This window comes from Sinohyriopsis cumingii, chromosome 13 (genome assembly GCF_028554795.1).
Source record: "Sinohyriopsis cumingii isolate HCF-2022 chromosome 13, ASM2855479v2, whole genome shotgun sequence".
Taxonomy (NCBI): domain Eukaryota; kingdom Metazoa; phylum Mollusca; class Bivalvia; order Unionida; family Unionidae; genus Sinohyriopsis; species Sinohyriopsis cumingii.
In genome coordinates, this window is record NC_142973.1 from 68,378,698 (window position 1) to 68,391,979 (window position 13,282).

The 13,282-nt window shown below is 34.4% G+C and overlaps 1 protein-coding gene across 1 annotated transcript in view; it reads right to left on the reverse strand.

Moving 5' to 3' along the window:
* Positions 1-13,282, reverse strand: part of LOC149785784 (MAP kinase-activating death domain protein-like) — a 274,806-nt gene that overhangs the window by 80,179 nt on the left and 181,345 nt on the right. The window contains exons 26-27 of the mRNA XM_089979703.1: positions 8,563-8,670; positions 1,338-1,502 (exon numbers count right to left, since the gene is read on the reverse strand). Coding sequence (XP_089835829.1) covers positions 1,338-1,502; positions 8,563-8,670 — 273 coding nt within the window. The remainder of the gene's footprint in view (positions 1-1,337; positions 1,503-8,562; positions 8,671-13,282) is intronic.

A 13,282-nucleotide genomic window follows, 5' to 3' on the forward strand; every position in this document is an offset into this window, starting at 1 on the left:
ACCATCTAGCACACATTGATACAATTCTCTGCACTGAAAAATGACAAAGTACTATAACCATCTAGCACATAGATACAATTCTCTGCACTGAAAAATGACACTGTACCATAACCATCTAGCACACATAGATACAATTCTCTGCACTGAAAAATGATAGTGTACTATAACCATCTAGCACATAGATACAATTCTCTGCACTGAAAAATAACACTGTACTATAACCATCTAGCTCACATAGATACAATTCTCTGCACTGAAAAATGATAGTGTACTATAACCATCTAGCACATAGATACAATTCTCTGCACTGAAAAATGACAGTGTACTATAACTATCTAGCACACATAATGCAAACTAATCAGTCAAGGACTTTCAGCCACTAACTGAAATGATTGTAAAACTGAAACAAATTTTTTAATTATTTTTTTATTTTTTATTTATTTACTCAAAAAAAAATTGAAGATCTTGTTTTATTTCCTGTTATACTCCACCCATCCTTCCCAATATCCACCTGTTTGCATATCTTGTGTGTGTTGATATATATATATATATATATATATATATATATATATATATATATATATATATATATATATATATATCTCTCCAGCAAAGGTTTTAAATTTATACTGTCCAAAGAATTTGCTTGAAACAAGCGAACATTTCATTGAGATGAAATGTATGTTTTTCCACTCTGAGCAAACAAATTTTCTCATTATATCACGCTCAAACATATTGGCTAGCAATATTTAAAAAAGACTGACGTAGCAGATTTCTTACTGGATCCTGTGCAATGATGTCAGTGGTTTACCATTTATGTTTTGCGGAGTTTTGTGTAAATTCTGACTGAAAGTATCAGTAGTAACATAATTCCCAATTTAAGGTAAAACAGCACATACTAAAGAAGAAAGGAAGAAAAAAAATGCATTTGCATACTGATAGATTTGAACTTGGTTTGTTTACATGAGAGGTGGCCTTACATGCCCCTAGACCATGCAAACATCTAAAAATAACTCAAAATTTCTTTGTCATAATGTTTATTGATGGGCATTCCAGTGAATTAGCAAAATTATTTATCTCAGAAATTCATGGCCTTGTAGAAAATAAAAATCATGATGAACCAATGTACAAAAATTATTATATTTTTATGATTTGCAATTGTATTCCACAGAAACTTGAAGTGCAAACATTAAAATGCTGTTATTGAAAACCATGATAATATACAACAGACTTTTAATGTGCATAATTACTGCAAAGTGCTCTGACATGTACCCATTGTTTATTAATTTAAAGTACTAATATTCAAAATACATTTTTGTCTCATCATATCAGCTCACCTTCTTAGTATAAAACTGGGTTAACTGAACCTTTTCTCCATGTTTCCTCCATAAGCACAGTACTCGTGTTTTTGGACAGTACGTCATATTTACTAGCTTTTCGTACCACCAACGATCACATATTGCACCGGTCACACTGCGTAAAATTATACAATCATCACAAACCTGGATAACGAAAAAAGAAAATGTTATTTTTAGTGTTATTATTATTATTATCATCAAGACAATGATGAAGAATACTGCTACCAAAAATAATAACAGGAAGTTTGCAGATGATTACTGTCAAAAGTAATCAATTGAATTATTATCACCACTGGCCCTGCTAACTACAACTAGCTCAGCAGGCACTCAAAGAGAGAAAAAATTGAGCTTAGTGTATTTTTAACAACATTTTTAATACAGTATTGGCTATATCACACTGAGAAAATGAAAGTTAAGTGCCATTCCTAAGGACACACCAAAGCAGCCAACCTAGGCTGGCCTGGGTGGGTATTAAACCCCGAATCCTTGGATTATGAACTCAATGCTAAATTAGGAAAATGGGCATTCATGGGTCGTAACTCCTGCCATTTATGATATGGATTATTGGAACAGCACCCATTCAAGGTCACATCAATACAAAGCTGCATGCCAAATTTGATTGAGATCTAAAAGTCTTTTGTAAAGTAATGCTACAGAAACCAAAGTCATGAAGACTGGAATTCGGGGATCATAACTCTTCTATGTGACACCATGGACTGGTGGAAATCAAATTCAAGCAACTTCTAGAAAATTAGGCCACTTCAAGTCCTTTATATGATGCCATGGATTAAAAGAGATCAACTGATTTAAAATCTTTTCAATATAAAGATGCCTGCCTAATTTGTGTGAAATCTTAAAGTTCTTAGTAAACTTCTGTTGCAGAAACCAATGGAAAATCAAGATGTCAATGAGCTAGGTCCTAAACATTTATGAAGGTGAAGCCAATACCATCCTATAAGCAACAATGAACAGGCAAAAGTCCACAAATAGAGTAAAATCACTACCTACATTTGTAATCAAAAAAGGGACTTTATCAAGAAACATTTTAATACCGACATACAGAATACAAATAATTTTAAGGAATGGGTTTAGAAAAACATAAATCAATTCTGCATTTATGGCAGTGTACGGAGAAAATCTTAGGAAACCTGGCACTTAAGACTAATGCACAGAAAATACTGAACCATTCTGGCAGCAAATTTTTTTTGCAGAGTAAAACTGATATTAATTATGTAATACTTATTATCATTAAGTTTTACCTAACTGCAATGGAAATACAGCTCTATGCTGACCGCTCCGGTGGCCTAGTGGTTAGAGCATCCACCTCAGATGCGGGAGGTTGTGGGTTCGAACCCCGGCCGAGTCATACCAAAGACTACAAAAATAGCACTAACAGCTACCTCGCTTGGCGCTCAGCATTAAGAGGTTAGTGTTAGGACTGGTCGGCCTGATGTCAGGATTATGTGACTAGGTGGGACATCATGCTACTTGTCTGCAGCATGATGCCCCAGTGCTAGACATCACTATAAACTGTCACACTGCAGACATTGTAGCGATATGACTGAAAAATTGTTAAAGCTACGTTAAAAATCTAAATCACACACACACACACCACCATGCTAGATGCATAATAATAAGGGTTGCATCAGCCTCTTTGTCGCTCTTTAACACTGTTATCTTATCAAACAATAATTGTTTTGATACCTAAGGACAGAGGATAAATTCACTAAAAAGAATTATGAATCTCAAGCCCTAGTATTTAGCAAAACCAACCACTTGTAGATATTTGTTCTCTTCAGTGTTTCTTGACCACATTGACTCAATTGTACAAAAAAGAATGAGGATGTGCTATAGTGCATGGGCTGATGACACAGGTCAGATTGGGTTGATGCATGTGTTCTGAGGATTCTCTAGAACAGGGAGTTGGTGCATCTGGCACAGAGGAGGTATTTCCATGGGGGGGAAGGTAAAGCTTAATAATAGTGTCAGGTAAGTAACAGTAAACTGCCTGTTAGTAATATCATATTATACATACTTCTATAAACGATTTAGCAGCAGTGGCCATCAAAATGTCCTTAATGAAAACCACAGGGGCTCATATCAATGCTTACAATTTAACTGTCAGTCATATATATAGCATAAAAGAATAAAAGGGAGGACACATATCTTTTGTCGTGCAACCTGTTTAAGAATCAAGTAAAAGAAAATGACGTCCTGCATTTATTTATCACTTATTTTCAGACATACAATAAGAAGGCAGTATTCCATTCAGCATGTTATTCTTGCATATTAAGTGGATGCGACCATGGCCATGTCGATCAGTAGCATGGAAAAATGGTCTGGCATCCCTTAAAGATATCACAGTAAGCCAGACTTTGGATAGGCATACAAAGTCGAATGCCTGAGCTAAACATTGGTACCCGATTTATTACACTACGTGAAATGTAGCTTGAAATATCAGTGCTGATTCTTAAATAGGTCGTGTGACAAAGGAGTATCCTCCCTTGCATTATTTTATATGTATGACAGACAGTTAAGTTGTGTGCAATGATATGAGCCCCTGTGATGAAAACTAGACTGGGCTGTATTCAAATCCACAAATACTTAAAATAATAACCATAAGAATGGTGATCAATTTTCTCACATAAATATAACTCTGTCTCTCTTGCACCCAACCTCACAAGCTGAAGCTATGACTATACTAAAATAATAGCCCATCAAAAAGACATGCTCCACAGGCTGAAGAGAATTTCCAGGATCATAAGAGAGTTTCTTTGATTTAATTGCTAAAAAGGTTTTTAAATTGGTCACTGTCTCAGACATACTGAATGTATTAAGTACTATTTTTATTTAGAACCAACAAGAGATTAGAAGTCCTTTAGGTTACCCACCCCACCCCATGACAATGCAAGCATCCATTCAGGGACAACAATTATAACAAGATTTTCAAGCTGACCATCATGACAGCAATAATGGATTTAAGACTGGCACCATTTTTATTTAAGACCTACTAGATATCATGTCAATATCACCATGAACTCTAGGGAAGTAGCAACAATATTATTTTGAATATGGCCATCGTGGTGGACATACTGGCTGTCAAATCTGCACCATTTTCATTAAGGACCTACAGTACTAGAGAAACATAACAAGTCTTCTGGTGAAAACGCCATGTCTAGACAAGACATTCCATTTATTAGGAGGAATAATAACAAGAATTTCAAGATGGCCACTGTGGTGGCCATTTTAGATGTCAAATCAATATCATTTTTGTTTAGGAGAAGTAAACAAAATGTGTAAGATGGCTACTACGGCAGTCATAATGGATGTCCAAGTGGTACCATTTTCATTCAGGACCAATTAGACCTCTGGATGAAAATTTGTGCAAATTTGTGCAAATTTTCATGGCAATCCTTTAATTAGTTATGGAGTAAAAAAATTACCATAATAGTTACCAACTTTCATTGCAATAACAAACATGTGCTAACAGATGGAGATGTGACAAACAGATGAAGGACAACAGACCATCCCATAAACTCTTTCCCTCAATAACCCGCACACAACAGGGTCCAGAAACAGAGACTGCATGATAAGTATGGGCACGAGTTACCAAGGGACCTCCCAAAAACTTTGTTAGACAACCAGGAAACCGTGGGGGTTGAGTAGGGTGGGGTGAGAACTGGGCTGTTTAATGACTAAATCCTTGTTTTAAAAATGCATAGAGAATAACTGTCAAAAAAGCGCTTTTGCTGACTGAGTTGTTTGTTATTCTGATTTATTTTCAAAATGTCCAACATCTGAAACATCATTAACATTGTTCCAACTGGTTTCAAGAACCAACACATGTATGCAGAAACATTTGTGTATCACTGCTTTTTATTCTGTTGATTAGTGTGGTTCCAGGAGTGGTATCTGATAGTGTCATGTGAAACAGGCAGTCCACAAAGCAGGGAACTAGGCTAACTGTTGATACTCCACCAAACAAGTATTTTGTTTTTCAAAATGCAACATTTCTTGAGACATTAGTTGGAATTGAAACTCAATTTCTATATTGTTCATTTAGAAAAATACTGATGCTGTGATTTCATTGCAAGTAATAGTGAAACTTCTTACCGTATTTACCGTATATGTTGGGACACAATAAAAAAATAACTTCTTTTCACCTTGGTCATATGTCCCAAGACTTAAGAAACGAAATAAATTTGTATTGCATGTGTGCTCCCCCCAAACTGCACATTGTAATAAATCAGATAAACAAAATGCTAATTTGAAGAAGAAAAAAAGAAAGAAACTAACCTTGTATTGTTATCATTTATTCCTTTTTTTCAACATAAGCATTGAAGAATGAAATATATCCACGAAATCCGTATATGTAGCATAGGCTTTGATACTGTAGAGTGTATCACTTATGTCTGATAGCACATGCCACGTTGTTCATTGACATGAACATTGAGAAACAAATTGTGTGCAGTTGTGCGCAAAGGTTCAAATATGTTATCTGACTGAAAACTAGATCCAACAAAATCACACACAAGAGGGAAATAATCAACCCATATCTTGAAGACAACTGTCATTTACGCATGACACGGTGTTAGGTGCAATATAATCAAGATTGGAATATATCTATATGACAGTATCGTGCAAATAAAAATCATTATTTGAAAACACATTCACTTGAGTGCAAGTGACAATCTTTTTGCCGGCATGGGTTACAATTACTATTACTATTTACCTGCAGACATCAATGCTAACTTTGGATTAATTGTAACTACAGATGCCAAGCACATAAATGCCCCGGTGGTGAATAAACAGAACTGGCAGCAAGCAGTAAACTCCTTCTTGAACTTATTGACAGGACATCAAAGACAAAGGTTATTTTTATTAAAAAGCAAACCGACCTCAGTTACTTTTTTTTTTGTAAAGGATATCAATACCAAGGTTATTTTATTGCAAAGCAAGCTGACCTCGGAAGCTGACTATGGATTCTTTTAAGTGTGCAGATTTTTTTTGTTGAATATACAAAGACAGCTGAGATATGGAAGAAAACTTTGGTTTCCTTTCGCCAGTATTCACAGGAATTTTTAAAATAAACTGAAACAATGGAACAATTTTTAAACTGACATAATATTGTGCTTCATGCACAGACATCAATGACCATGTGTCGCCCAGAAGATTTAAAGAAAATAAAATCATTTGATGAATTTGTGAAGGCCAGAAGAGAAGCAGATGATTTTGCTGACAATATGATCACAACAGGGATAAAATTCTAGTGTACTTTGACTGCATTTCTCGACAGACTGACAATAAGATGGGGGTCAGAAGTGTGAGAATTAGCAAGAATGGTGTAGAGTTGAAAACAATCTGACTTTAGTCCTGGCAGTTTCTGCTTCAGGTGATCTGTTGTCTCATACAATATTTCACGGTATGAGAAAGCTAAAAAAATATTCATTTACTGAAAGAATGGACTGTACATGGGCAAGAGAAGGGTTGTGTTGATGAGATGCTGCTGCAATGGATTAAAGAGTTTTATCTTAAGTACACAGTTGTATATTTTTTTAAAATAAAATTTCAGTTGGTGTACATTTTCCAATATGTAATTTTCGAATGATTTAAAAAGTGTCCCACAACCTACAACTTGAAAAAAACGATGCATCCCAGAACAGACAATGCACAAAAAAATTACTTTTAAAATTAATTTATAGTATCTCAACATATACAGTAAATACGGTATCATTCTTGCGGATGTCTCAAAGGTGGAAACACCACCTTCAGGTGGAGTAGCGACAAGAAGATTTCAAGATGACTGCAATGGTGGCCATGCTGGATGTCAGATCAGCACTGTCTTTTAGCAAAAACATCATGATCATCCATTTAGGTCCAACCAGACATTGTAAGAAGTCTTTTAGCAAAAGCATCATGATCTTCCATTCACGAGGAGTAGCAATAACAAAAAGATTTTCACGAGGGCTACTAAGGTGGCCATACTGGATGTCAGATCAGAACCATTTTCACTGAGGACAAACTAGACATCATAAGAAATCTTTTAGTGAAAACACCATGCTAACATGACCTTCTATTCAGAAAAAGCATTGATAACAAGATTTTCAAGCTGACGGATGACTGATAAAAGACCATCGCATAAGCCCTTCGCTCTTCTGGTATATGGTGGTTTGAGGTAAAAATGTTTTCAGAGGTAAAATGTTTTTTTTTCAGTTTTTTTTAAATTGTAGACTGCAATAAAAGAGAATTTGCTATTTAAGTAAGTCAACTGAAAATAAGTGATATATTTTTGGGGTTAGAACTTTTTTCAAAACTGATGATAGTAGATGAAATTGACAATCAACTGGCCCTGTGCCAATAGTAAAACACTGTGACTCAATCCTATAAAACAATCTCTGCAGACAGTTCAGATATGGACCAGATTTTTGGAAACTATCATATTAAAAATACTTATAACAAGCACTGAAAGTGGTTTTGACATTATTAAAAATCTGGATGGCATCTAAACTGTTTTACTCATGATGACGTTCATAATATAGTCAAATCCTTTAATATCCAGTGGTAGCAAAGGGAAACAAATCTATACAATAAAAAGTTTGCAAAGTTAATTAATATTAGCCCTATCATATATTTCTATTGTTGGTAAATTTATACCAACTTATGCCTTGTCTCCTCTTAAATGACATGCCCTTTTACAAGAATTTCACATGCTCTGTACCCTTTTTTCTGAGAACTGGCACTCTGACCTTTTCAGATCTGGAGCACTGCTATAGCTTCCTGAATTTCTATTTTTATAATCTGACATTCTGGAAATTTGTTTATAATTATTAGCGTGTACATGATGTACTTATATCAATTGCTTCATTCTACTTAGTTCTGTACAAGCCAACCCTGCTCTGACAGCACAATACTGAATTACAGCAGATAGGGGTCTATGTTGATTGCTGTCAAAAACCATATATGCTTGCTTATAAATGGAGTCAAATTGCAAACACAGATCCTGATCTGCCATCACATAATGCACCTGCAGTTCAGGATTTATGTTGTTTGTTCTACTGATTATTCCTAGCAAACAGTACAGACCCAGATCTGCTGGCACATTATGCGATGGCAGACATGGGTCTGGGCAGTTTGCAGTTGGACTCATCTTATGAACGATTATGTATGGTACCCATTTTATATGTGCACGTCCTGAAAAGCTTACCTCCATGAAAAGCATGTCTCCTGTATTATCACTCCCAACATGGACTGTAAAAGACTGCTTCTGCATCAATCGGCTTCCCATGGGCTTCAGGTCTATATCATTCCCATGCTGAAATGAAAAATTCTCATTTTTATTATTACGATTGTTTTTATTTTTTTACAGATCTTGAATTGGGTAAATTTACCAGTGAAAAATAATGCTGTAGAATGAATGGGAAATGAATGATGAATGAATGCAAATGAAATGATGAATACTAAATAAAATCTGAAAGAAACATGATTGTTATATCTTGAATAGATTTAAAAATATAATCCTTTGAAGCTACTGCTGAATTTCAATGGATGCATGATTATCTAGGATCAGATTCTAAACAATGACACCACTAACCACCCATGACATTATTCAGAGTTGACCTAAACATCTGCTATAATGTGATGACATCATCAATGGTGATTATATCTGTACAGCTTATAGTTGACAAAAAAATTTACACTGCTGACAAATATTCTACTGCTATACAATTACTGCAGTTGTGAATATATTTATATTTTTTAATGCTGTATTCTGCATTTTATGCAATTGTTATTTCATCAAAATACACCCTTAATATGACAAGATATGAAAGCAATAGTTGTCTCCCTTTAAGACTAAAAAAAAATGGAAAGAGCAATTTCAATAAATGTAGTTCTACTTCATCCTTCCTCCAACCCCAAAATGAAATGCAAAGGAAAATTTCATGATCAGAATGTATTTCTAAATGATAGAAACCAGATGATAGCTGGAATGTAATGCAAACATGAATGGAATGCAAAGAAAGGGAATGCAATAGCAAATAAAGCATAAATGAAATGCTGATTTGTTAACATTACCTGTTTCAGATCTGTTTTATTATTACATTCTTAAGAATTCCCTACCTCTTCATCTCATACTGACAAAAAAGCAGAAGTGGTCCTTTCAAGGCATCACAACACAACTTAAGAATTCCCTACCTTTTCATCTTACACTGACAAAAAACAGAAGTGGTTCTTTCAAGGCATCACAACACAACTTAAGAATTCCCTACCTCTTCATCTCATACTGACAAAAAACAGAAGTGATCCTTTCAAGGCATCACAACACAACTTAAGAATTCCCTACCTTTTCATCTCATACTGACAAAAAACAGAAGTGGTCCAGGCATCACAATGCAACTTAAGATCCTTATATATATTGCCTTCATTTTTCGACATTTTTAAAAATTAATTCCAAGCTTGATGGAAATCTGATGAAAAATATTGTGTTGAGATCTAAAGAGGTAACAAGCACAGTGGACTTTTCTCATTACTATGCATAGTTATCAGTTGGTACAAAACTTGTCTATGAGATGTTAATAATACATTTAACTTATTTACCAACTTAAAGGCAGAATAAAATCGATCAAAATTTGGTCTTTGGAGTCGTAAAGGTCTTTGCTAATCAGTTATAGGATTACCTCCTTACTATGTACATATGTTGCTCATAATCAAACTCATCCACCATTTTGATAATACAGGACTATTTACCAAGTTTGATCAAAATCTGACCAGAAATAAAATTGCTCGAGTGCCAACAACCCCAGCCAATCATATATAAGGTTACATCATTAATATGCATGGCAGTCACTCATAATCAAACTCATCTGCCATCTTGATAACGTAAGACTATCTACCAAGTTTGATCAGAATCCTTTTTAAAAAATAGTCCCATGAGTGGTATAAAAAAAGGCAAGTTGGATGTTGGATTACCTCATAAATATGAAAGGTGTCATTCATAAAATAATCATTTACTATTTCGATGTTATCATCCACATTACTAAGTTAGAATGAAACAACATCAGAAATAGTCTCTCAAGTGATAAGATCCTCAGACAATCAGATGCAACATCACGTAATTTATGTGTGTAGATCTTGCATATATAATTAAACATGTCACCTAATTAAAATATAGATTTTGCATATAATAAAACATGTCACCTAATAAATGGGTAGATCATGCCCATAAAACGTATCATCTAATGTGTAGATCTTATCCAAAATAAAATATATCGTCTAATTAATGTGTAGTTCTTACCAATAAAAAAACATGTCACCAAAATAATGTGTACAGATCATGCCCATAAAACATGTCATCTAACGTGTAGATCTTGCCCATAATACAACATTAATGTATAGATCCTGGCCATAATAAAACATGTCATAGAATTAATGTGTGTAGATCTTGTCCATAATAAAACAGGTCACCAAATTAATGTGTGTAGATCTTGTCAATAATAAAATATGTCACCAAATTAATGTGTAGATCTTGTCCATAATAAAACATCACCAAATTAATGTGTAGATCTTGTCCATAATAAAACATGTCACCAAATTAATGTGTAGATCTTGTCCATAATAAAACATGTCACCAAATTAATGTGTATAGATCTTGTCCATAATAAAACACGTCACCAAATTAATGTGTAGATCTTGTCCATAATAAAACATGTCACCAAATTAATGTGTAGATCTTGTCGATAATAAAATGTCAGCAAATTAATGTGTAGATCTTGTCCATAATAAAACATGTTCTACATCTAAGTAATACTAGCCTTTCAACTAAGTTTCAAAAAAATATGGTCAGAAATAGATGCATTGTCAAGATTAATAAATCAGATGCAAAATCACCTCAATAATATACAAAACTTGTGCTGCTGATTGTACTCATCCAAGAGCTTGACTTAAATCCATTTAGCAACTCTGATCAAAACTGGATTAGAAATAATGTATTCAAATTTGTTTCAAGCACGGTCAATTAAATGCACTTCATTAATGTGGCCATCCTGCACATTACTGAACTCCTGCAAGATGTTGACCATATCAGCTACATATACTTGATAAAATTCTGATAAAAAATATGACTTCCTGAGAGGTAACAAGTTCAGCTAATCGGTGGCAAAATATCCTCATTTACATGCATGGATCATTATCAAACTCATTCATGATCTTGAAAATATCAGCCCATATTCCAAAACTGACCAAAATTAGATGTGAAAGTATGACCTCCATGGTCTACTGATCAGATAAAAGATCTCACTCATTAGTGTATGTGGATCTCACTCATTACTATCAGATCTTGTTTGAGATATTGATGAAATAAATATGTATTCCAAGTCTGATGATGACTGGATTAGAAATATGGGATCCAAAGAGGTAACAAAGTCACTCACTCAGACACGAGATTAATAACCCAATTAATATAATCCAAGACCTTAATGATACAATCCCATATTAAACGTTTGACAAAATTTGGACCTGAAATGACTATGTGACTTTCTGAGTGGCAAAAAGCTTATCCAATCAGATGCAAGAAAACCTCATTAATATGCATGTATCATGCTCATTATCAAACTTGTCAAAATCTTTTTTAACACAAGTATTAATCAAAACTCAAAATGGAACTATATCAGAAATATGTTCTTCAGAGTAGTAACAAAGTCAGCTATGCATATGCAAGATCATCAAAATTAATATGCATGAATCTTGCTAATTATCTTAGTTGTCCAAGATTTGGATGATATAAGATCATATTCCAATCTGGATTGAAATTGGATCAGAAGTATGAACTCCAGAGCAACTGTTGAAAAACAGATGATGCTCAACAATGCAGTCAAACCGTAAGGTCTCCTGGTCTTAAGGACAGGTGAACTAAACAAGAGTCTCTTGAGGGGAATGATGCTCACCCAAAAAGAATTTCCTGGAATTTACTACAGGACCATTAAGTTTTGAAACCATATCTGATATTCTTGAGTGACATGATTTTCAAATCAGGTGCTGTGGCAGCCATACTGGATGTAAGACTGGCACCAATTTCATTTAGGACACACTCGACACCATTAGAAAACTTCTGGTGAAAACCCCATATTAATAGGACCATTCATACAGGATATTTAGAGATCAGATTTTCAAAATGTTCATTATAACTGACATAGTTGAAGTCACCATAATTAGTCTTTGGGTGAAAACTCCATCCTAATTTGCCTTTCCATTTAAGAGTACCAACAAAGATTTTCAAGATGGCTGCTATGATGGCCATACAGGATATCAGATCAGCACAATTTTCATTTTGTACAGACATAAATTTTAATAAGTCTTTTGGCACAAACCAGTGTTGATACGACTTTTTAATAAGAGCAATGATAAGATTTTCAAGTTGGCAGCTGTGGCACCCATACTGGACATCAGATTGGCATTTTTTTTTTCTTGCCAAGTACATGCTATGACAGTTCAGGAGGAGAATCAATACCATGATTTTCAAGATGGCTGCTATAGTGGTCATACTGGATGTCAGATTGGCTTAATTTTCAATTGGGACCAAGTGGATATCATAAGTCTTGAAGTGAAAACCTCATACTGATATGACCATCAATGTAAGTAGAGTAACAATAAGATTTTTTAGATGGACACTCTGATGGCCATTATGGTTCTCTGTGCAGCACCATTTTCATTTGGAACAGATACTGACTGATATGACCCTGCGGACCTGGGTTCGAATCTCCTTAGAGTATGAATTAAAAATTCTCTAACCTGTATGACAGTATTATTTGTATTAAAATATTAATTCTGCCTACTATTATCAAGCATTCTTCTATAGGAATCCAGGGATAGCACTTTCCATTCCATCTGGTGGACATATAATTCTCTCTCTCTCCCTATCTATATATATA